The 23,521-nt window shown below is 34.8% G+C and overlaps 1 protein-coding gene across 1 annotated transcript in view; it reads right to left on the reverse strand.

Moving 5' to 3' along the window:
- Positions 1 to 219: 219 nt before the first annotated feature.
- The window catches only part of LOC121995416 (vacuolar protein sorting-associated protein 13C-like), a 39,175-nt gene continuing 15,873 nt past the window's right edge, over positions 220 to 23,521 (reverse strand). Inside the window, exons 4-27 of the mRNA XM_042549162.1 lie at positions 22,478 to 22,573; positions 22,341 to 22,388; positions 21,677 to 21,727; positions 20,945 to 21,048; positions 20,734 to 20,851; positions 17,370 to 17,471; positions 17,083 to 17,277; positions 16,844 to 17,001; positions 16,467 to 16,625; positions 16,309 to 16,401; positions 15,804 to 16,155; positions 15,612 to 15,725; positions 14,896 to 14,991; positions 14,746 to 14,813; positions 6,859 to 6,979; positions 6,562 to 6,774; positions 5,730 to 5,957; positions 5,532 to 5,641; positions 5,328 to 5,424; positions 4,054 to 4,410; positions 1,779 to 1,937; positions 1,423 to 1,707; positions 1,047 to 1,336; positions 220 to 484 (exon numbers count right to left, since the gene is read on the reverse strand). Of these exons, the coding sequence (XP_042405096.1) occupies positions 1,151 to 1,336; positions 1,423 to 1,707; positions 1,779 to 1,937; positions 4,054 to 4,410; positions 5,328 to 5,424; positions 5,532 to 5,641; positions 5,730 to 5,957; positions 6,562 to 6,774; positions 6,859 to 6,979; positions 14,746 to 14,813; positions 14,896 to 14,991; positions 15,612 to 15,725; positions 15,804 to 16,155; positions 16,309 to 16,401; positions 16,467 to 16,625; positions 16,844 to 17,001; positions 17,083 to 17,277; positions 17,370 to 17,471; positions 20,734 to 20,851; positions 20,945 to 21,048; positions 21,677 to 21,727; positions 22,341 to 22,388; positions 22,478 to 22,573 (3,510 nt within the window). The 3' untranslated portion in view covers positions 220 to 484; positions 1,047 to 1,150. The remainder of the gene's footprint in view (positions 485 to 1,046; positions 1,337 to 1,422; positions 1,708 to 1,778; positions 1,938 to 4,053; positions 4,411 to 5,327; positions 5,425 to 5,531; positions 5,642 to 5,729; positions 5,958 to 6,561; positions 6,775 to 6,858; positions 6,980 to 14,745; positions 14,814 to 14,895; positions 14,992 to 15,611; positions 15,726 to 15,803; positions 16,156 to 16,308; positions 16,402 to 16,466; positions 16,626 to 16,843; positions 17,002 to 17,082; positions 17,278 to 17,369; positions 17,472 to 20,733; positions 20,852 to 20,944; positions 21,049 to 21,676; positions 21,728 to 22,340; positions 22,389 to 22,477; positions 22,574 to 23,521) is intronic.

Here is a 23,521-nt window from a genome sequence, read left to right on the forward strand (position 1 = left end):
AGTGACATATGTACAAAGGCCTCAAATTAATAATCACGAGTATCATAGAATTGAGATGAAAACCAAAAATGGAATGAAAAGTAAACCTCTTATTAAATTCTGAACAATATGAAATTGTGGTACTGAAAATAATCGTTCTGGTTTATAAAATTTCTGCCAAAACAGAAGTAATATGGTTTACTCTCTGAAATTGTGTTCCTTACACAACTAGAAACAGAGTTTTCTAATCGCCTGTCAAAACTTTCTAACAGTATTTATTAAAAAAAAAATACTACAACCTTTCTGCAAGTCGAAATATGTTGTGTACGCTTTAGCAATCAATCAGAAACTGCAAGTATAACAATTATATACACAAGGAGAACGAGAGTAACTATAACATTTACTATGTACACTTGACACAAATTTAGCCAGCATGATGCATCAATGCGGAGCGCAGTGTCAGGGGCTGAACCATTGCCTGATGACACATTAAGATGAAAGCCACCTATGCACACAAGCAATATCAAGAACATTAGACAGCGTTAAGAGTTCAAGGCCTCGATAGACTAAAGTTAACATTGGTGTCCAATGTACAAACTTGGAGCTATTTTTGGAAACTTCCCAAAAAGATTAAACACAGATGAACCTGCATGGATTACAATTGGGAAGAACCACTTATAAAGGAAGAATTATAACCATTGTTTGTTTTGTTTGCCTCAAATTATTTGGATTTCAGTCTGCTGCTTGTGTATTGAATAGGGAGATTAAGATTAAAAAATTTTGCGAGTGAAACAAAGCAGGTACTGACCTGCCTATTAATGCTAACTACAATTGAATCTTGTATCTACAAGCTCAAGTAGAGAGGAGTTTTTAGATTGTTATTTCTCAAAGTTAGAGGGAAAAGCTATAACTCTTCCATATGTTTATTCAGTACTGTCCCACCTCATCAAATGATAATTCAAATGCAAATAAAACAATGAAAAGTTCTAGTGAAAATGATCAAAATATATGATAGTACAAGGGAAAAAATATCACAGAAATTTTATTTTATATGACATGTCTCATACCTTTAATAATAGATGCAGAATAAGAGGATAGCAACAGCAGCTTCACTTATACACTGTGCACTTGAATCGGTATGGGGTTGCTTTATTCATACACTGTGCTTGTCTCATTTCTGATGTTCTTGCTCAGACTGCACTTGCATAATTGAAGAACCACAATCAGATTGCACTGGAACAGACACTTGATTGTCATGGAATCCTAAGCTCTGAAAATTTTCCTCAGAGAACACTCCAGAAGTAAAAGATGCTTTATGTGGGCTATATGGTTGTGGTACCTTCCTTCTCTGTCCTTCCTGCAGAATGTAGTGTGCCATGTTCAAGATTACATGTTATAGGGGTTCATTTCTATACTTAACAAAATATGATTTGCACTATTTACCTTTGATGCATGAGGGCCGTATGCATTTAGTGATTTTTGAATGGATGAATAGACATCAGTAGCTTGTTCAGACCCACGGTAGCACTTAATCATACGAATAGCATTTGAGTCAACAGATCTTGTTTGCAGGTATAGAATGAGATGTGAAGGAAATGATCCCTGGTGATCTTTTTTGCCATGTGTCAACTCCATTGTCACCAAATCGTCCAAAAGAACATCCCACAAGACTGAGCAAGGATCTCTAGCTGGACTGAATTTTCTTTGTGCCATGATATTTGTAGGTTGCTGGTTCAAAATTAACATTCAAACAGGTTTGCAATGAACTATTCGACAAAATTATTATAGATTTTACTGACCTGAAGTAATAGAACTCTTCGGTGAGTGACTAGAAGTATCTTTCCTTTTGGGAGCAAAAAATGATCTTCATAAGCATCAGATAATGCAAATTTCCCTCGGACTTTAAAGAGATCAACTTGGCCAAAGAAGGTACCACATTCAGCAAGTTGCAAGATAGCCTTCAAGAAAATACATGCCAGTCAGGTTACTCCATAGAAATAGGTTGCATGCACAAGTTTGCATGAATAATATATAAATTTGTTATTCAACAAGATGATATGGATATAGATACAATTAATAAAACAATGGGATCAAAGGAGCTTCTTGAGTCTTGAGGGATTATCGTGCACACCTTGGTATAAAGAAAATCTTATAAAAAGTGATTCAAGGGAATGTAGAATTAGTAGAGAGAGTTTTTTTTTTTTTTTTTGGTAATTCATGCCGCTGGATCCAAATATTTAGGATTAACATGGTTTAAAGATGTTGAAAATATGTTATGTAGAGATGCCATTGTTAAAGATGATGCTGTTTATTAATCCACTAAACAGGATTGTCATAAAGGAGGAACCCATATTTCTTGTTGATGAGTTTAATGGATCCAATCATTAAACATTTTCCTTAGTTTAACACCGGCTGATAACTTAACACAACCCTCCTCTTTTATCTAGGCTTGGGACCAGCCATGACAGGGTAATTCATCATAGTAGGTGGACATCCAATTGTGAGAGAGGATGGACAATAATGTACATATACAAGTTTACAGTGTTGAAGGCATTCAAAGTAAGTTTGAAAACAATTATTGGGTTTGGGAATCAAAGAAGTGAGATAACTTGAGTATTCACATAGGTGTCTCCATTTCACCTAAATCAGTTGCATTTAATCCATAAATTGCTAGTGTTAGCAAATCATTGAAGTTTTAAATGGTTACCAAGAAAATATTCATTGCAATGCACTGCAAAGTTAATTTTAAATGTGCAGTCATAAAAGAATATGACAGAATTATTATGGAGCTTGATTCTCCATATCAAATGCCTGATGTAAAGCCATAATGGGACGGTTGGGTTGACTTCTTGAACTGAGCTACAATAAATAACCCTACCCTCATCCAATGTCAAGGTTTCCTCTTCGGTTATTTGACTTATGAGATATGGATTCTATAGTTTAGATTTTTTTTTCCACTTATGTTTATGATGGGTGAGGAAGTGTCGAGGCGATATCTTTTTACACTAGTTATGGATGAACTCACTAGATATATTCAAGATATGTTATCAGTGCATGTTGTTTGCAAATGATATTATTTTTGTCAATGAGACACATGAAGAGTAAATACTAAGCTCGAATTTTGACGGAAGACACTGGAAGTTAAAGACAGAATATATAAAATTTAAGTTTAATAGTAGTAAAACGTAACAAGACAATTGTTAAGATATGAGACAATGAGTTCCTTGTAACCAAAAGTTTTAAGCATCTAAGATCATTTTTTGTATAAGGATGGAATGGTTGATAGAGATGTTTACATAGGATACAAGCAATATGGTTGAAATAGAGCATGTCAAATGTTTTTTGTGATTGTAGTATACTTATAAAGTTTAAAGAATTTTTTTACAAAACAACAATTAGACATGTTATCTTTAGATGAAATGAATGTTGAGCTATGAAGTAAGCACACGAGTAAAAAACGAGAGTTGCAGTGATGAGGATGTTAAGATGGATGTGCAAATATATGAGTATGGACAGATAGGAAACGAAAATATTAGAGAAAAAGTTAGGATCACACCTACAGAGGACAAACTTCGAAAGACACATTTAAGATGGTATAGAAACGTACTTAGGCATCTAATGCATGTCCTAGTTTGGCGATGTGATATGAGACTATGATAAATACACATTAATAGAGGAAGAGGGAGACCAAATAAGACACAATTAATAATGATAAAACATGATAAAATTCATTTAAATATAAAGGGGATATGATAGGGGATTGAGCCTCATGGAATGGGAGCAAGATCCATATGGCCGGCCCCACTTAGTGGGATAAAACTTTGGTGGTTGCTGTTTTTGCTTATGATTGGTGACCATATATCCCAGAAGCTTAAAACCATGAAAAAAAATAAATCAAAGTGCTATTTTTAACACCATGGTCATAAAAACCAGCCACATAAGTCGTGTAGGTGGAACTGAGGTAACACCATGGCTATTTTTAACACCATGAACCTCTATTAGGTTCATTTGGACCAATTAGACTTAATTGACTTGCCAAAAAAAATGATATTCTATCAAATCAAGGTTTATTACCTGTCCTTGTGCTTTATATTCATCATAAGGACGGAGCAAATTATCTCCTCCAATTGCTCGAGGAAGTCGCTTACGAAGCAATTGCTCTTCTGACATGATAGCTGATGCAATACGCATCCTTACAGCATTGGCACCTTCGGTAGTTTTTGACAAAAGATCAAGCACCCCACTCACAGGTTGTGTAGCCGCACCGATTAAACCTTTGCCTACACCCTGGACAAAGCCTTCAACACCAGAACTTTTTGCACCTTCAAGGGGCTTTGTTAGTATGCCTGTCACACCTCTAAAAAGCCCTTTTGCAAGAGCTCCACCACCTTCTCTAATTACATCACCAATGTCTTCTACACCTTTGTTATCCTGGAAGAAACATGATAATATTATATTTTTACTGAGATGACCAGAACTTCCTTCATTCCATGTACAACATGCAACTTCAAATGAAGAAGGCAATGACTCACATAGAATTGTCTTATACGAGAAACACACTAAGACTGTGATGATGCAATTCTTCGTGCAACTCTATCTACTTCAATGCCAAGTTATCATGTGTAACTCTGCCTGGAGTTGGTGCTTTACATGAAACTCTGCCTCCTGGGAAGGCAAAGATTGCTTTATATGGAACTCTTTCTCCTTTGTCACTTAGTTCACCCTTGTTCATCCTCAGAGGCACAACAACAAGAGGTAAGGTACACAGCTCCTCTTCCTACTTGGAGGTGTAGCAACACAAGGTACAAATGTGACTCCTCTTCCTTTTCCATCTAGTTCTCTTCTGCCTAGGATAGATGCTCAGAACAAGCAACATTAGGTGACCTCTTCCTAAACCTAGGGTTGGAGCTCAGTACACTCACCAGCATTGGCACCAAGCACAACCCTACATCGTATTCTAGCCACAGAGCAGCTTAGAACAAGATCTCAAACCTTGCTTTGCATTACTATATATTGAAATTAATATATCTAATAAATTAAAAATACTAATATTTCATGATACAAGATCTCAAATAATGCAATAAAACATAGTATTTCAAGTTAATCCAAAAAATAAAATAAAATGCAAAATATGCCAATACAGAAACCAACTGAAAACTTGGACCAAAAACAACAGAAAAACAATGTGTTATGTTAAAAAAGATATTAAGATCTTTTAGTGTAAAAGCATTAGCTTCTGTAAAGAAACCTAGTTTTACATATTACACCCTTAGCATGAGCAACAGGCCAGAGAAGTAATAGGATGCATAACTAGTATCAAATAAGGCATGATCCACTTTAAAAATTACCTTCTGAATATCAACTCCTCTGTAGTTAATAGAAATAGCATTAGCTGATCCATCTACACTTGCTGGTGGAACTTCAAGTACTTGTCGACCAGCCATGCTGCAAGTTTCCCCAAACATCATAAGATCATACAGCACTTGCAATTTTTCTCTGGAAGTAATTCTGACTTGCTTTCAAACAAAAAGCAAACAAAACTTTGAACCTACCCTAAGCATCTTTGATAGTCCTCAGAAGCTTCAGCCTCCAAAACATACAGATATAGACCGGATAAAACAAGATAACAAGGATGCCACTCAGCCAACGAATTTCCAAGACCCTTAATATAGAGGGAAAAAAATAAGCCAAAAATGGGGCTAAGATATGTATGAAAACTTAGATGAATATCAACCATTTAAGGATCATACCCGCCAAACTAGAGTTCTAGCATTAGTTGCAAGATCAACAGGATGCCAAGGTTTATCACCAGATTGCAGATGGCTACCAAGGTTTTGCTCTATGATTTTACTTGACCCATGCAAAATTCCCAAGAGTTCCATGATCCTGAAATATCTTTCTGGAGAAAAATGAACAAGGAGATTGGGCACTTGTACAGAAACTCTGGTTGACGGATACCTTGGATGGGGTACTTTAATCTTCAAAAGAACATTAGGAGAAAAGCATTAAAAAGGTTGATAATAATCAACAACAAGAGTTAGCAAGTCAGCAGAGTAATATAACTATTCTGCATGCGTTCATTTATCTAGAGTTTTAGAGGTATGGAGGTAGTACCTATGTATAAATAATATATGCTAGAGAACAAAGGAATAAAACCATTTTAAACCAGTGTACATCTATCCATCATATTTTTTTAAGCCTCAAGTTCTACTTAGTGCAAGTATGATACTGCATAACACAGCTTTGATAATCCTCTTGAGTTGTGAAACTACATCAATTTACAGCAGCAATAACCAATAAGCATGGAGCTACATCAATGAATAGATAATGCCAACAATTGGACAAACAAGTAATTTCTACATCATCTTAGCCTCTTACATTCTCATACTTAAGTGTCTTTTCGTCTTGCCTATGTCCCCTACATAGTAATTCTGCATGTCCATTTCTAGAAAGAATTTGTATAGGGGTTTAGAAGAAAAGAAAATTTAACAGCCAAAAAATCTTGAAATGCATGATAGAGAATTTCACAATTCACGTAACTAATACAAAAACCCCATCAACTTAATCAGGAGACCACTTTACCTGGTCAACCACAACTGACATGCCACAACGATCGAGAATAGAATAGAATTGATCGGTGTAATCTGAAGTGGGTGGTAACCTTATTTTGCTTAAATCATTCATAATATTAGCATCATTGTCACCAGAAAATTTGTCGACAAATGAGGCAGACATATCTCTTCCTGAAATATAAAAGCGGGAGTATAGACTCTGTCTTTCATCATGTAAAACATCCTGCAATTTGACATAAATAAACAGATTAAACAGAAAAAGGCAAGAAAAAATTACTCAAGTAAGAACTTGATTCAAACAACTAACCTTGGTATGCAATGTAAAATGTCCAAAATCCAGCAGGAATATACTACCATTCACAATAGACTCACTAGGCTTCAGAGGAACTCTTACTTTTGGAGCATCAATATCAATATCAAGGGCAAATCTAAAAAACAAGGACACAATTGGTTAAAGCAGACATTTCTTTTTCTCACCATAAACCAAATATGCATACCATAAAAGAAATTAGACACCATAGTTAACAAAAAAGAACGTATCTTGCCAACAAGACACTCATAGTGCTAGTGAAGGACCAGCATTTCCCAAACTGTACAACGACCAGGTTCAGAAATGTCAGCCTAGAATTTTGCAGAACCTCATTATCACATATAAAAGGTGTTTGGTGCTCATCTAAAAAAATATGATGTTCTTCCCATGATTGTTATCATTCTTGGTAGACCTTGGTTGTAGGACTTCCCCATCATACAAGATCAAAGAGTGACATATGCTTTTATATAATGGAAGAACCATTAATCTCAATTGATGCAGACATACCCAAAAGGAAACAAAATCAAGACAAAAACAAAAAAAGCAAGACCCTTATCTCCTTAGTCAGACTCAACAAAACAAGATCAGCATTAGCACCCAAGGAGATACAATCTCTCACCCATGATTTAAACAACCATTTATCGATGGTCTGCACGAATGAAACAAATGGTTCCGATCTATCAGTAGGTGAAATCAGGGGAGATGTGATGTCAACAAAAGACTTCCACACATGAGAATTTAAGGCAAGCTGATGAAAAGTGAGGGCATGAAGCTTCCTCCACAATGCAATGTGAGGCGCAACAACTAGGGCTTACCCTCAATCAAAGAATTGGTGTCTTGCCTTTGATTAGACTTGAAAAGGAAATCAGAAATAAAATATTAGCTCCCTTATTAATTTAGAGACATTTCCTAAGATAAATCTTTACATGAGTCCTAAGATAAAACACAAAGACAAACTTGGCAAATTGCCACATTTGAAGAATGTTAGCCTGCTACTGCTTCTATTCCAGACTCATTATTGTCAAATCTAGAACTGTCACAGATGACTAACCCCCTATTTCAATAATGTCTTGCATGTTATTAATCTTAGCTGAGGAAAAGTAGTCAAATCATCCACATTGCTTCATGATAAACAAGATACATATAAGAAATATAGGACTGCTTTTCTCCAAATGGCAAATTTTTTATAATATTTCTATTATCAAATATTACTATGTGCCCATTTCCATTTATAGTACTTATCTTATCAAGCTAGTTGGTCTACTAATTTAATTTCTTTGTCAGTTTTCCTGATAGTTGAGTATATATAAGGCAACCACATCAGTGAAGGAGAAAATTTGCATAAAAAAATATTATAAGATACCACTGCGCCTTGTAACATATAAAGAGTAAAAGATTGGAGACTGTGTTCTTATGTAAACAAATCACAAAAACATAACTAGAACATTCAATTTGGGTTTCATATAATGCTGATATGGTTTTGAAGCTTAATTAATTGAATTATTAATAATAATATGATTAATTTTACTTAATATAACTTGTAGCTTTTAATTAACTTTTTATTATAATAAATCGTTAACTTAATAATTAATTTGATTGCAGCGGAAAACTAAGTAAGAAAACAAACACAATAAAACACAATCGGTTTTACTTGGTTCGGAGCCTTCGGCGACTCCTACTCCAAGACCCAGGTCCCGCGAACCTATATATGAGTAATCCACTAAAATATCTCTTTAGGTACCTCCAGAAAAGGGGATCGAGTATAAAGAAGATAGGCGAAGTATAACACGCTACACTTCCCTTTTTCAGTAATTAAGTACAAGGAAATAACTTCGTTATTGACACATAGGGATCAAAGTGAAAAATGCTCATATATCGGTGTTGGTGTGGCTGCCGCAATCGGAAGTCCTCAGAGCAATAGTTGGGCATAGCAACTTCGCAGCAGAGTCACAGTAAGAAGTTAGAGTAGTTGGAACGTCAAATGAACACACGATAGCTCGTATATCAGTTGTGTGTTGATGCTTGGTCAAGACTGACTTATAAAGGGCATGGAAAGCGCCTTCCATAGCCATTGAAGGCGCCTTCAATGTGGCAAATCTAATCCCGATTTCACTAATTTAATTACCTTGGTCTTAAAAATATTAGCAACCAATTAAGTTTTAGTTTTTAGCTTTATCACCTTTAGACTATTTCCGTATTTCATCTAATAATGATTTACACATAATCTATTGAAGTAGAACTTGGAATAAACAACGAGAAAATGAATACTTTTCTTGATCCTCTATAAAAAAGGGACATGTTTTGCTTTTGAATTCCATTACATCATAGCAATTCTGGATTTGAAGGTTAGAAAGACTTTCAATGTTGAGTATGAAATTTTGTTCGTAATAAACAAATATTTACATGGATTTATATAAGTGTGTTTAGAAGGAGAGCCTTGACGCGACAGTAAAGTTGTTATTGACATGGAGTCACGGGTTCAAGTCTCAGAAACGGCCTTTTGTAAAGCAAGATAAGCCTATGCATAATATACTACCCTTCCCCATAACCCCGCATTAGCAGGAGCTTGGTACACCGAACTGCCCTTCATATAAGTGTGTTTAAAATTTGTTCTTAAGCTTTTGACAAAACCTTTAACAATTACATATTACTTTATTTCTTGTATTTTGTTATATGAAGCTTCAATAAAACTCTTTGAAACAATGAAATAATTCAAAATTTATATCATTTGATTTAATTTGATCTTGTTTCTTTCACATTTGACCGTAAAGTACCTCTAAAACTTCATGGAAAATTCTACAAAACGGCAGTTAGACCTACTATGTTATATGGCGCTGAATTTTCGGCTATGACTCGAGCACATGAACAGAAGATGAGAATTATAAAGATGAAGATGTGTGGACATACGAGAATAGACAGAATAAGAAATGAGAGCATTAGGGAGAAAGTTGGAGTTGCATCTATTGAGAGAAAACTCCTAGAAGCACGTTTAAGATGATACGAACATGTACTTACACCGTCATTAAATGCTTCGGTTAAACGATATGAAACTATGACAAATACGCGCATCAAATGAGGAAGATCAAAAAGACTTGATTAGTAACAACAAAACAAGATCAAATTTATTTAAATATAGATGATGATATGATATGAGATAGAGCCCAATGGTGTAAAAGGATCGATATAGCCGACTTCACCTAATAGGATAAGACTTAGTTGTTGTTATTGCTTGTTTCTTTCTTTCACTTAACTACAATAATTAGTATGAATCAAAAATAGAGACGTTCAAGATTTATTAAATGTTCAGATGTGAATCATAGTTTATTTGAGTTTAAATTAGATCTTGAATTTTTTTTAATTATATTTATTTACTTTATAAGTATTTCTAAAAAATAAAAATATAAACTTCGATACAATCAAATTAAAAGCTTTAGATTTAAGTTTTTTTTAGAAAATCAAATTCAAATTTGAAAATTGTGTTTACCTTCATATTGAACTAAACATTATTGAAAAAAATAATTGAATATGATTGATGCACACATATTACAATTATTATGTTCAATGGCATACCAACGAAATAAACTGAAAATAGTGAAAGAAAAATTAATTAATTAATTTTTTACTTGATTAAATAAAATTTCACTTTATCAAAGATGAATGGAATCCGAGTTGTTCCTTGACACTCAAACCTAAACTAAGAGAAGACAAAAGAGGAGAAGAAGCTTGTCGCGATATCGTTAACCCCTAATTTTCCCATTATTTGCTTGCACAATCTCTTTTGTTCTATCCTGGCATTCACATGAAAAAAAAAAATCAAGCAAAAATCAAAAGGGCACCCCTAATTATCAAAATCATCAAAAGAACACCCTTTCCTTTAAAAAGTCAAAAGGGCGCCCTACATAATTTTAGTACCAAAAACACTTTTATTTCAATGTCGTTGTAATAGCCATGGAGAAGCTGCTACAACGTGTTAAAATAATTTGTTTTACTTTTTAATTCAACTTCGTCAAAAATATTATACATAGAGCATTTTTATATAAAAATTTATTTACCAACTTGATCAATATTGCTTACACTTAATTAACATCGCTTTTAAAAAGTCAAAATCATCATAAAATTGTTATAGCAGGCACTAAGTCGATGCTACAACAGTGTAGCAGCCATTAAGTTTAAGCAATTTACAGTGATTTTAAACATGTTGAAATGATTTTAATCAACTTTAAGCAATCTTGACCAAGTCAGTAAAAACAATTATATAAAAGTGCTCTCTATATAATATTTTTAACCAAGTTGACCCAATCTAATTTAACACATTGAAGCAGCTATGGAGTAGCTGCTACATCAATGCTGAGAACACATTGTAGCAACTATGGAGTAGCTGCTACAACAACTTTGAAACAAGGAAATTTTAAAGATGAGAAATATGTTGGGGCATTGTTTAGACTTTTTAAAAGCAAGGGCCACCCTTTTGCCGATTCTAATAATTAAGGGTGTCCTTTTTTTATTTTACCGAAAAAAATTTTAATTTTTTATATATTTTTTTAAAAAAGTTAATAGCTTATTAAATAAAAGCAAATCAATATTTTAGGTTTTGCGTTGAGAGGAAGGTGATATAGAGTTAGGTGAAGCTCATCAAGTAAACATGGTCATTATGGTGATTAATGTCAAGTGGATTTAAACTAAACACGTTTTAAATTTATTTTGGGTCATTTAGAGTTGAACAAAAGTGCATACATATAGAATATAGTCCACTTCAATCGTATTTAATTAGGATAGTAATTTAAATGGTTAGGAACTATTAATTCCCCTCTCTTTTCTCTCTCCACACTCCTCTCCCCTAATCCCTCTCACTCATTCAAAGTGTCTGTCACTCGCTCTCTCGCTCAGGTACTCCTTTCTTTAGTACATTCTCCCCTCTTATCTACCTTCCTCTTTCTTCTCTTCCTTCCTCGCAGCACCTCAATCCATGAAATAGATTCCTTAAACATTTCTCTAAGAAAGGTTATGTTCCACTCCATTAACCCATGCATAGTGTGTGAAATTTAGTTCATGTTTAATATGTTGACTTTCTAGCCAAGATAAAATTAGTAAAATATTCCAAGATATAGGATTTGCTATCTCATAGAGAAGCATTCAAAACATTGAGAGGATAGTAACTATACACAAACAAAATTTTTGTTTTGTGTTAAATTGCAGTGCTTCCAAGTTCATTCAAAGGGACAACCCAATTAAAGATGGGTCAAAGGGCATATGCCCCAATTCCCTAAAATTAATACCACTTCAACTTAACTTGTCATGAATCACGCGAGTTTTAGAGGTGGAGACTTGTGCAATCAAAAATAAAAGAAATCTGATAAAATAAAAACAAAACAATTCAAAACCTAAAAATTTTGTTTTGTTTTACTTAGCTCCCTGAAAACAATACAACTTCAACTTGTCATAAATCATGCAAATTTTGGGGTGGAAGAGACTTGTGCGAATAAAAAAATCATTTTTAAAAATAATCTTGATAAAATAAAAATAACACGGTTAAAAATATAAAAAAATAATAATTTTAGTTTCTTTCACTTATTTAATATCTTATTTTTATTTATTTACAGTTTTACTATTTTAATTTTAGTCTCACAATTTATCTCACATAAGTCTTATGAGACAAGGCTAATATAAAGTATATAAAGAGACCTCATCTCACATTCTTGCTATAACTAATCCAGTCACAGGATAACATAGTTTTTATTTACAACCGTTACCTTCTCCCACAAAAAGGTATCTACAAGACACCACCCCAAAATCTAGGGTTTTTTGTGGATTGCTCGGTCACCTGCAATGCAATAACTTTAATTCGCTTCTAAAAAATATACCATTCATGAAGCATGTAAATAACCAAAGCCCGTCATCAGTTGCATCTAGATTGCATAGTTGCTAGTAACCCAACAACTCTCATTCATTCAACATGACATCTGTTGCCAACAACCAATAATGGAACCTTCTTCTAGCTTCCATTTTCCTTGGCCACAAAAGTACTAGTGGTTGAGTTGCAACAATTTGAGTTGGCACATTGAAGAAACATAATTCCTAAGGGTAAGATGAGCCTTTTTTGCTTAGCCTTCTCATATATGAGACTTAAGCTATATTTTACTTAGGTGGTTGATGAGAGAATGGCACAAAGGAGGGAATGAGAGAAAGGGAGAGAAAGGACAAAAACGTTCTATTGAGATGTTCACTAACACAAAAAGGGAGACAGAGGTCGAACACAATGAAATCTTCACCAACTCACTTTGTTCACTTCTTCCTTATTTATCACATTCTTATGAGAGAAGCCCATTGTTTCCTTTTCATTTTTTAGATCATTTGTATGCCAAAAAGAGAGCTTGGAGATAGCAGGAGGAGAAGAGGAAATGGCACTAGCACTTCGTTTAGAGAGAACTATTACTCTAGCATATCCCCTTAGTCATGGAGGCAGCCGTAGAGGAAGAATGAGCACAGGTGGTCTTCATTAGTCACCAAGCAAAAATCTGTCAGGCTCATCATTGTCTGCAAGGGAAATGATTGCATACCTCCTAGTGCAAGGAAGGAGGCAACTTAGTGGGTGATCCTCACAACCATTTCATGAGTTCCCTGCCCTGATAAGGCTTCTTAATTTAAGCAAATTCCTGTCTAGCTCATGATTGTTTGTGAAGGAAACAACATACCTCCCAGGACAAGAAGGCAACTTAGTGGGTCATCTTCTCCACCATACACCGGAGTTCCTGCCCTGATAAGGCTGCTTACTTTGAGCAACTTCAAGTGACAACTGGTGCCTCCACTCCTGTGTCACCAATAATTGCATGTTGCATGGCAAATTAGCATTTATGGCATCCACCCATGGTTTAAAATCTCAAACTCCATCAAAGTTTCGGTTTATAACCAGAACGATACGGTTTTAATACCATATTGTGTCGTGTCGATATAGTTTCGATTTTGTTAATATAAAATAAAAATAAATTTTAAATTTAAATATTAAAAAATAAAAATAATAGTTTTTAAAAAAATATGGGATCGTGATGCCTACATATGATAAATAAATAAATAAATATTTTTATTATATATTTTCAAAATTAAAATTATATATATATATATATATATATATATAGGATGGTTTTATTAGGGTTTGGAATTATTAACCTATTTTTCTTCTACATCCCATAGGCGGGCACGCAGCATCCTCGTCGTGACCCATGGAGGTCATAGCAGCCTCCACAGCCCCGTTGCGACCCTATGGAGGTCACCGCAGGATTGCGACACCTCCATGACCCCGCAATGGCCCGCAGTGTTGGTGCCGGGCAGTGGGCAAAATGGTAAATTTTGCACGACACAAAACATAATTTTAAACCATGATCCACCCTTTCTTCTCTCTCCTTATCTGTCCACTTTTATAAAGATTGGTTAAAAAGAAACAAGGTTCTTCCTTCCTCCCTCTTCTTCCCATCTCATTTCATTGGATGATGATTCAATCCCTCCCATCTCTTTCAATTTGTCATATGGAACATCTAGATTCCCTCCCCTAAAGAAAAACACCATCCAACAGCATGTCAATTACTAGAATAACCTTATAATTAATTAACCACCTAGCGCATCAGGTGGTTTAGATTCAGATACCAAAATTGATTATGGAACTGGTATGCTAGATATAACATATGTATTAAAGGTACAATACTAGGTACAACCCATATTCTCATCAAGGTGATGGAAAGTACAAGATACAAGATAAGAAGTTCCTGCATTTCTCATTGATTATGCCGAGGCATTGTCAATAACTGGTTTTAATTATGATAAACATGCAAAATAACATTTCAAATTTAAGCATAGTGAGAAAAAAAAATGTAAGGGCAGTGCAACCAAAACCTGTTTCTCTCTTCCAGCACCATTTGAATTTGTTCTTGGGCTCTTCGAGTCACCTGCTCTAGCTTCATCTGGCCATAGTACACAATAAAATAATAATCCATTAGCCAACATAATTTGAGACATCAGGAGTTCCAGAAACCAACAACATACCTGTAAAGCAGTAGCAGTTTCCATTGCCACAGTTGGGCTAACAGCATTGCTCCTTTTAACAAAATCTAGAAGCTGTTCATAGCTCTCCATCAAGATCTAATAGGCCAAAAAAACAATCAATATGAGAAAATAAGGTAAATTAAAGATCCACTCTTATATTTTTACATCAATTATTGGCAAAGCAATATTAGAGACCAAACAGACAAGAACATAAACCACAATAATAAACCATGGGTAATCTCTTGTAATTCAGAAGATTCTGAAACTCAAAAAAAAATACTATAGAGCCTTTGCTGCAATGAATTCATTGTGTGAAAGATAAGGAAGAATTTGTCATTGAACAAGATGGACCATACAATATCTTCTGTTATATACCTTGAATTACGTTATTACATGTTTAAACAGGGTATTTTATTTTTATTGGTTAATTTTGGCTGAGTTAAACAAATTAAGGTGACGAATAATTTGTACTCTTGAGAAGTTTTCAAGAGATAAAAGTGTCTGCTTTTCTCTAGAAATAACTAATCAAAGTCCGTAAAATCTAGCATTTACAAGTATTGTAAATCCACTTCCGCTGTTCATCAAAACGATATCAAATGATGGGAAATGAGTGATGATTCGAATATATTCTGATACAACATCAACATGCAAGATAAATATAAGATTTTCCTCATTTGGTGATAGGAATCCACATGTATGATAGCAAATGAAATTACCGTTACATGACATGGAGCAATAGTTGCTGTAAGCCGCCAAGCTAAATCTTCACCAACAGGTGCGTGTATAAAACTAGCATCCAAAGCATTAGCCTTCCATTCACTAACAACACTCTGCAATATATTTTTGAACCATGAAGGATAGGCAAAAAAGCAAAACCACAAAATTCATCTCATATATAGCAAAATAACCTCAGCAAGTGACCCTTCAGGAGACGATAAGCCGCAGGACTTTAGAGTCACATTACAGTGAATGCTTTTAGGATACAACATGGTGGTAACATGAAGTTGCTCAAATCTGCTACAAATAATTTCTGTTTCATAGATATTGACAATTCGTGTAGATGCCTTCCCAACAGAAACTTCTATGAGGTATTGCATCATATTATGTAAGTCCTTTCCTAAATGGGCATTGGAATCTTCATCAGGCTGATAACTCAACATTTCATTGATTGCCAGCCATTCTTCTTTGGTTAATTTTTCCTCTTCAACCAACTGTGTTTCATTTTCTTTACTAGCCTCCGAAGAAACTCCAGAAGCTCGCCTATGGTTTCATGAAAGTAAAAGAAAAAAGAAAAAAATAATAGTCCATGTCTTAAAAAGTCTGTCTATGCAGAGTAAATTGCGGAAAAGGTAAAGTGGCATTTTTTCCAGAAACACAAATAATAGACGGGAATTGTTCCTACAATCTACCTACCATCTGAAAGACCACCAACTTTTCTTCAAATTTTCCCGCTGTTCTGATGCTTCTTTTGACTTGGCATATCCAAATTTAGCATGTGCTAGCAACCTTAGTAATATGGAAGTTAATAATTCTGTTTAATTATTAGATAAACTCACCTATTTAAAACCCACCTCCACAGTAATATCACTTTGGAATCAAGGATTCTCTCAATCTGCCGAACTTCAAGAATATCCACATTGGATGACTGTTGCAAAATATTTACATACAGTTGGACATAGCGTCTCCGGAGCTGGCAATGATGCCTTATTTTATCCCATGAGAACCAATAGCTGAAAGCAAGAAAAAACGGCATTTCAGTTAAACAAGGAAATGGAACAATCAAAGTGAAACAAAAGACATTCTGATCTTTCAACATTAGAGAACTTATATCATCCATAGCTTATGATAGTCATCAATATATTGGCATAGAAGATTATATTAGCTCAATTAGCAGCCTGAATATAAATGTTCTCGATGCAAAAGAGGCACAACATAATAACAGACTTACCACAGTTTCCTTTGCTGCAAGACAGCTAGCATAGCAAACCGCCACCAAGCCAGAGGATCTTGTGAGATTGATACTACAGGCCTCAAGTGTGATATATCAACACGTGTTTTATATCTGGAAAAGGTTTCTAGGAGCTTTATCCCATCATAATATTGAGACTGTGAGAAGCAAGAGAATTAACATAGAAAATGATGATATTATGGACATGGACAAAATTACTCAAGCAAAATGTGCAATACCTCAGAAACAGAAACAGAAACATCACTAAGAACGAGCGAAGCTTTCTCAAAAGGTATGTCAGGGTCATGCCTTTCTTGCTTTCCAAGACGATGATATTTAAGAACTCCATTAATAGGTGATAACAAGTACCTCCGACTGAATGTCTGAGTTGTTGCTCCATTTGGAGAATGTTCATTGATCCCCTCTTGAAATATCTGCCAAGAGAAACAAAATACATTATTTCTTTTTCTTATGGTAACATAATGCACAAAAGTGAAAGTTCATATTAAGTAGATTAAACATAAACCTCAGTCCATTCTTTAGGGGTCAAATCCTCCCATTTCTGATTGAGCTTCCAAGGAGTGCTGTCAGAATCATGATATAGAGCAAGCCTCTCAAGATGCAATGACTGGCATTAAGAGTTTCCGTACGTTAAAATGCAAGTTATTAGCAAACTTATACTAAAAAAATTCATACTTTGTGGAACAGAGGAACATCCAAAATTTCAAAGAAACTATGCTCAAAAATTGAGCCATAAGAAGTAAAATGGACCAACATTGTAAGGAATGATGAGAAATTAAGAGGCCAATTCATGCATATACATACAAGTTGGCCGTTAATTTAGTCAAACGTGGCACATAATAACTGGACTTCCATAATGATATATGGATTCATCAAAAAGATATAGCCCAAAGTTGATCCATGTCGATCCATCATACAACTTGATTTAAGGAACTAACATAATTTTTTTTAAGAATGTTAATTTGAATAAGACATGATGTCAAAGGACATCTAACAAAAAACAAACATAATAAATATCAATGACCAAGGCTTCTGCCAACACAGAGCATCTCAATAGTCAATGCATGCAGTGTATTTGCTCAAGGTATTAGGTATTAATCTGTTTAAGGTATTAGGTATTATGATTATTGTTGTTGAATTTAATCCCACATTAGATGTTTTAGGTTTAGATTGATATCATGAGTCCTATGTATATATGTAATTGTCCTCATACAACAATAACAATCAGTACAATTTAATGTCACCTTGAAGGAGGCTGCCAATTTCATCAATGACACCTCTCATCCCTTGATTTTTCTCTTCTTCTCCATGAGCCATTTCCACCAGATCTCAGATGAACCCCTTCTACAAAGGAGATGAACTTGCATCTGCAACCTGTGTCTCCTTCTAACTAGTATGCAAAAGGGAAGGGTACAGAAACGGACAACAAGAAAGTAGATTGATGTGCTAACTCCATTACTCTCTCTTTTCTCTCTCTCTCTCTATTTTCCCACCACTAGATAGGAGTTCTTTGGTCAACAAATACATTGTGAATCTCTCCTCTCAGATCTCTTGATCTTCTTCATTAATCCTAGCAGCAACCTCTCCCTCTCAACTTTGAAACTAAATTATTCATTAGTTTCCTTCAATCATTCGGTGAGAAGCTTCCTAGGACCTCAATTCCTTTGTTCCACCGTCACTACAAGGAAAAGGGTTCCTTCATTAATCTCCTAAGTATCAGTTCTTTTTGAAATGCCTTCTCGTCTTTTTCACAGAATCTCCCTAACTTGCATCAGCTTCAACCATCTCTATGCAAGGAACCTTTGTTTCTCAGATCTCAGAGATCCTCTCTTGTGAACTGCAACTCCATGAGGCTTCATCTCTTTCCTTCTCTATCAATATCCCAAGTGCAGGTTATTCTAGAATCCCTTCTCTTCTTATTGTTGGGAATACAATCAAAATCCCACATTAGAAAGACATGAAAATGATCATAGGTTTAAAAGGATGAAGATATCTTTATTGGTATGAGACATTTTAGGTAGAGCCCAAAAATAAAACCATGAGGGCTTAGGCCCAAAGCGGACAATATCATACCATTGTTGAGATATGTGAATTTTTTTGACCCGTACAAGTGGTATCACAGCCATGGTCCAAACCGGATGTCATGTGGGATGGACTTGAACGAAGTTGAGAGGAAGCTCGTAACAGGCCAAAGTGACTGGATGCTTTCGAGGAGGCCCAAACCATGAGAGTAATGGTAATGGTGGTCCTTCATTTGAGGGGAGGATTGTTGGAATACAATCAAAGTCCCACGTTGGAAAGACATAAAAAAGGTCATGGATTTAAAAAGATGAAGATATCTCTATTGGTACGATATCTTTTGGTATAGCCCAAAAACAAAATCATGAGGGCTTAGATTCAAACTGGACAATATCATATCATTGTTGAGATATGTGAATTCTTTTAACCCAACACTTTTCACATTAGCATCCCTGTCATTTGCATCATCATAATCCATCTCTATGAGAAGCACCCCGCACCCCTTCCTTCTCATATCTCCAAGATCCCTTCATCTGCTACAGCTGCAACTGCACTAGATTGCATCTCCAACATGATCTCTAAAACAGCACTATATCAGTGTTCACCAATTTGCATTTGCCATCAAATCTACAGCATAGATGACCGACCCTTCTTCATCATAGATGACCCTTCTTCTCCCATGTCTCTATGAACTGATCTGCAACCCAAATCTACATAGAGGTAAAATCTCTTTGATTCTGACTAACCATATTTACCATCATAGTTTAAAATTTCATACCATACCGGACAGCATGGGCAGAATTTGCCGTTCTGCCCACTGCCCGGCACCAATACCAGCACCGCGGGGCTCCGTGATCCCAATTGCTGCTTCTATAATGCTCCAATATCATGGTGAATTGTGGGGCTAATAGTTTTATAAGCTTAGATGAGTTAGTTACCGTTATCTTAAGCTTAAGCATTTTGAATCAGCAGTTGTGCCTGGTAAGTTAATGGTCAGTAATCCCATCTGAGCGCATCATAACAACTTCCTTTCCTGCCACAACTTCCCTGAGCACCAAACCCCAATTTTTCTCATTTCATTGTTAATCTATATTGCCAAAGTAAATCACTCGTTACGTCAACTTGCAGTATCAATCGTCTTTGGCAGCAAGCACCCATCCTCTTGTGGTTGTTGCATCTATTAAATCCAATAAAGTCATTCAAAACTATCTCCAACCTTCCTAAGTTCTACTTCTTTGTCACTTTGCTCCTTTTCAGATATGTTATCCCAACTATTTCTTCTTTTGACACTTCTTCAGAGATAAATCTTTTATCTCCTTCCTTCTTCCTTTCTTGCATGTCTTCTCCCTAGTCATTTTCAACTTTCAACATCAAGAGGTAATCACTGGGGTGGAGATCAAGAAACAATCAATATTAGACCATAATACAACAATGACCAAAAGTTATTTTTTGTTTTTGTAATTACAATGATATAAACAATTGTGAAATAAAAAAAATACTAACTCTCATAGAATTTCATGTCATTTTAAATGGAGATACAGGCCTATAAATTATACTAAATACATAATTTAACCATTTCCCTAATTGGGTAAAAAATAAAAGCTATCCTTCTTCTGTAGTGTTGAACTAGTAACAACATGTTTTTTTTCTCATGATAGACAGTTGAGTATTGCTCACATATGGTGAATTTCATCTGTTGTCATTCAAATGAACCCTTTGACCTCAAGACCACCCTAAATCCAAATTAACTACACAAAAATCACTAGAGAAGATTGTGTACTGACAAGTGAATACCTAAACTAAAAGATAGTTGATCAAAAATCATACTCTAAAAACTAATAGGAGCATACCTTCCGCAGCTTATCAAGAGCACCACTGGTATCAAATGTTTCATTACCCTCTTCATCCATTGTAACAGCAGCAAGCTTTGATAAAGTAAATCCAGTACAAAATGGATGTCCTGGATTGCTGAGATGATAAGAAAGTTTACATTAACTCATTAAAAATATATGAAGAAGACAAAATATCAAGCTTAATGACATAAATGATGACTGTGCATACCTGATAGTGTCTTCATATCTGATATGGACATTGCTAATACTAACTTTAAGGTTACCAATTATAGTGGAAATAAGAGAGCCCAACCATGAGTTTCCACCAGTTGCCTGAAACAATATTATCAGCATGGATCAAGCCAATGACCTCCTTAATAACCAAAGTTATAGAAATACCAAAAACATGATAGTTTAGCCCAAAAAAATGCCAAGTAAAGATTCCAATATGGAAAATAAATCACAAAAATACCAGACCCACATAAAAACAATGAAAGAATAAAAAATGACAAAGTACTTCGTAGCGTTTCTTTGTATCCATTAGTACTGTATCAAAGTACAAAAGAAGCATACATAATCTTCACAAGGATGTCAATTTTACTATTTTCATCGACAGCCAGACTGTCAATAACTTCCCAACTGTCTGTCTAAAGACCACAACTCATCTTCATAGATAGATGCAAAGATATTTCACAGTTATACATTTCCATTTATAATTACAAAAGAAATATTTGTTAGAACTTCCCTGCTAAGAATGACTGGAGAAAATTTACAAAGGATACACAACCTTGTTCTCTTTATCATATAAATTACACAAGGAAGAGTTAAATTATCAAAAGGATGCAACATCAATTCAGGACTCAAAACAGCATCAAAAGACACCAACCATCTGGCCAACTACTTGAACATAGCAAGGTAATCAATCAGGAATCAGAAATTATCACAGGGAGTAAAATCATACACTTCCTGCTCGTGATCTCCTTGTTGCTTCAAGGGTTGTCAACTCTGCCTCCTGCGCACCAAAACAGCAATCATTTAAATAGCATTGGACCCAAATCATAACCACAGAACTCAACACAAAACAGCATTAAGTTATCCAAGTTCCAATATGGAGTTAATAAATGGAAAATTAGGGAAGTATCCCAAATCCCAAAATGAATGACAGTATTGACGATCACCTACACTTGAATAAAAAGGTGATTTACCCTATAGAAGAAACTAAAGAATACAAACTTGTAATCTGATTAAAGAAATAAGAAATCGTAAGATTGAGTAGTAACTCAAAATACATACATATAGGTGAATTTCAAAAATGTTCAGCAATATTGCATGGCTAACATATGTATGTAGAAGAGTATGCAAAATGCATAAAGATTATTCATATGCTAATGATAGTGAAATATGGTGGAAATATAAAGGGAACCCAAGGAAACCATAGCAATGCAGCCAGAAATCTGGAATGTCAATAGCGGCATCAGCATTTTAATTGAAATGGTAAAAGACTCAAAAGAGTAATAGAAGAACTAGGAGAAAAGAGATCTGTTTATTGTCAAATAATCAAATCAAGGTCCATGTAACAAGGAAATCTTGTGCTCAAACTGAATCATAGGTAAACTAATATGAACCTCAATTTGCTGCAGCTTAGCTTGAAAAAGTTTTTCTCTATCTTCATCCTGGAAGGTGAAAAGGGCCCTATTAGATAGATACACAATAAGAGACAAAAATATATTAGAGAAAGGAATAGAAATATGAAAAGACATACGCTAAGTGTTTGCCTATCAGGAGCAGGATGAGCCAGAACAAAAACACGATCAATAATAACAATTACAGGTTCTTTTCCAAGGCCTTTCCACGGAACCTGCAATCCTAATTTTCAATTAGAATAGGAAACACATTGACAAAGCCTAAGACAAAGCTAATGGATACATAAATAGTGAAAGCAAAGACATTAAGCAGTCACGAAAACAACTTTCCAACAAATAAACATGTAAAAGTTGAGAATCTGAGGTTGCCCCTACCAGGAAATTTTATAGACCACTAATCAGTCGACTCCTAAATGTAATCCATAATAGCAGACAAGGAATTGATTCAAGAAAACCAAGCACAATAGAGGGATTTTGAGTAGAACACTAAAGCTGGGTTTGATAAAAAAAAAGTGTATGGAACAGTCAGTCATTTGCTTTACATGATTTATCAATAAACACAAACACAGCCACACAATGCAAGCTTTATGTTAAAATTCACAAATATACACTAGTAGTCACACAAAGTCATAATTAATTGGAAAGTTAATTTGTGGTATATAGATCAATACTATAAAGATTGATCATAATAACTTTATTTTTATCAACTAATAAATAAATGATATGATCTATTGGAGGTTATATCTTTCTCTTTTGATATGATTAACCATTATTTGATTATGTTGTTGATTAATCATTATTTAATGTAACTCCGCCAGTCCCAAGCCCGGATAAAAAAAGGAGAGTTGCGTTAGATTGTCGGCCAACGTTAAACTATGACAAATGTTCAATGAATGGATTTATTAAACTATTGTGCTAATGCTATGTTGTTCCCCGGAAAAAACGCGTTGCGGATCCGACTGTAATGTCTCGGCAAGGACTCCTACATCTCCAGAACTATGGTGTAATACTAAATATGCAAAAGTTCGCGTTACAGGGAGTTCGCATTGCAAGGTCCGATTGTAACGTATCGACAAGAACCGCTAAATCTCCATAAAAACTTGAGTGTAGTGTTAAATAGGCAAGAGTTCTCACACCATAGGTTGGATAAGAACAAATATTAT

This window comes from Zingiber officinale, chromosome 6A, assembly GCF_018446385.1.
Source record: "Zingiber officinale cultivar Zhangliang chromosome 6A, Zo_v1.1, whole genome shotgun sequence".
NCBI classification, from domain to species: Eukaryota; Viridiplantae; Streptophyta; class Magnoliopsida; order Zingiberales; family Zingiberaceae; genus Zingiber; species Zingiber officinale.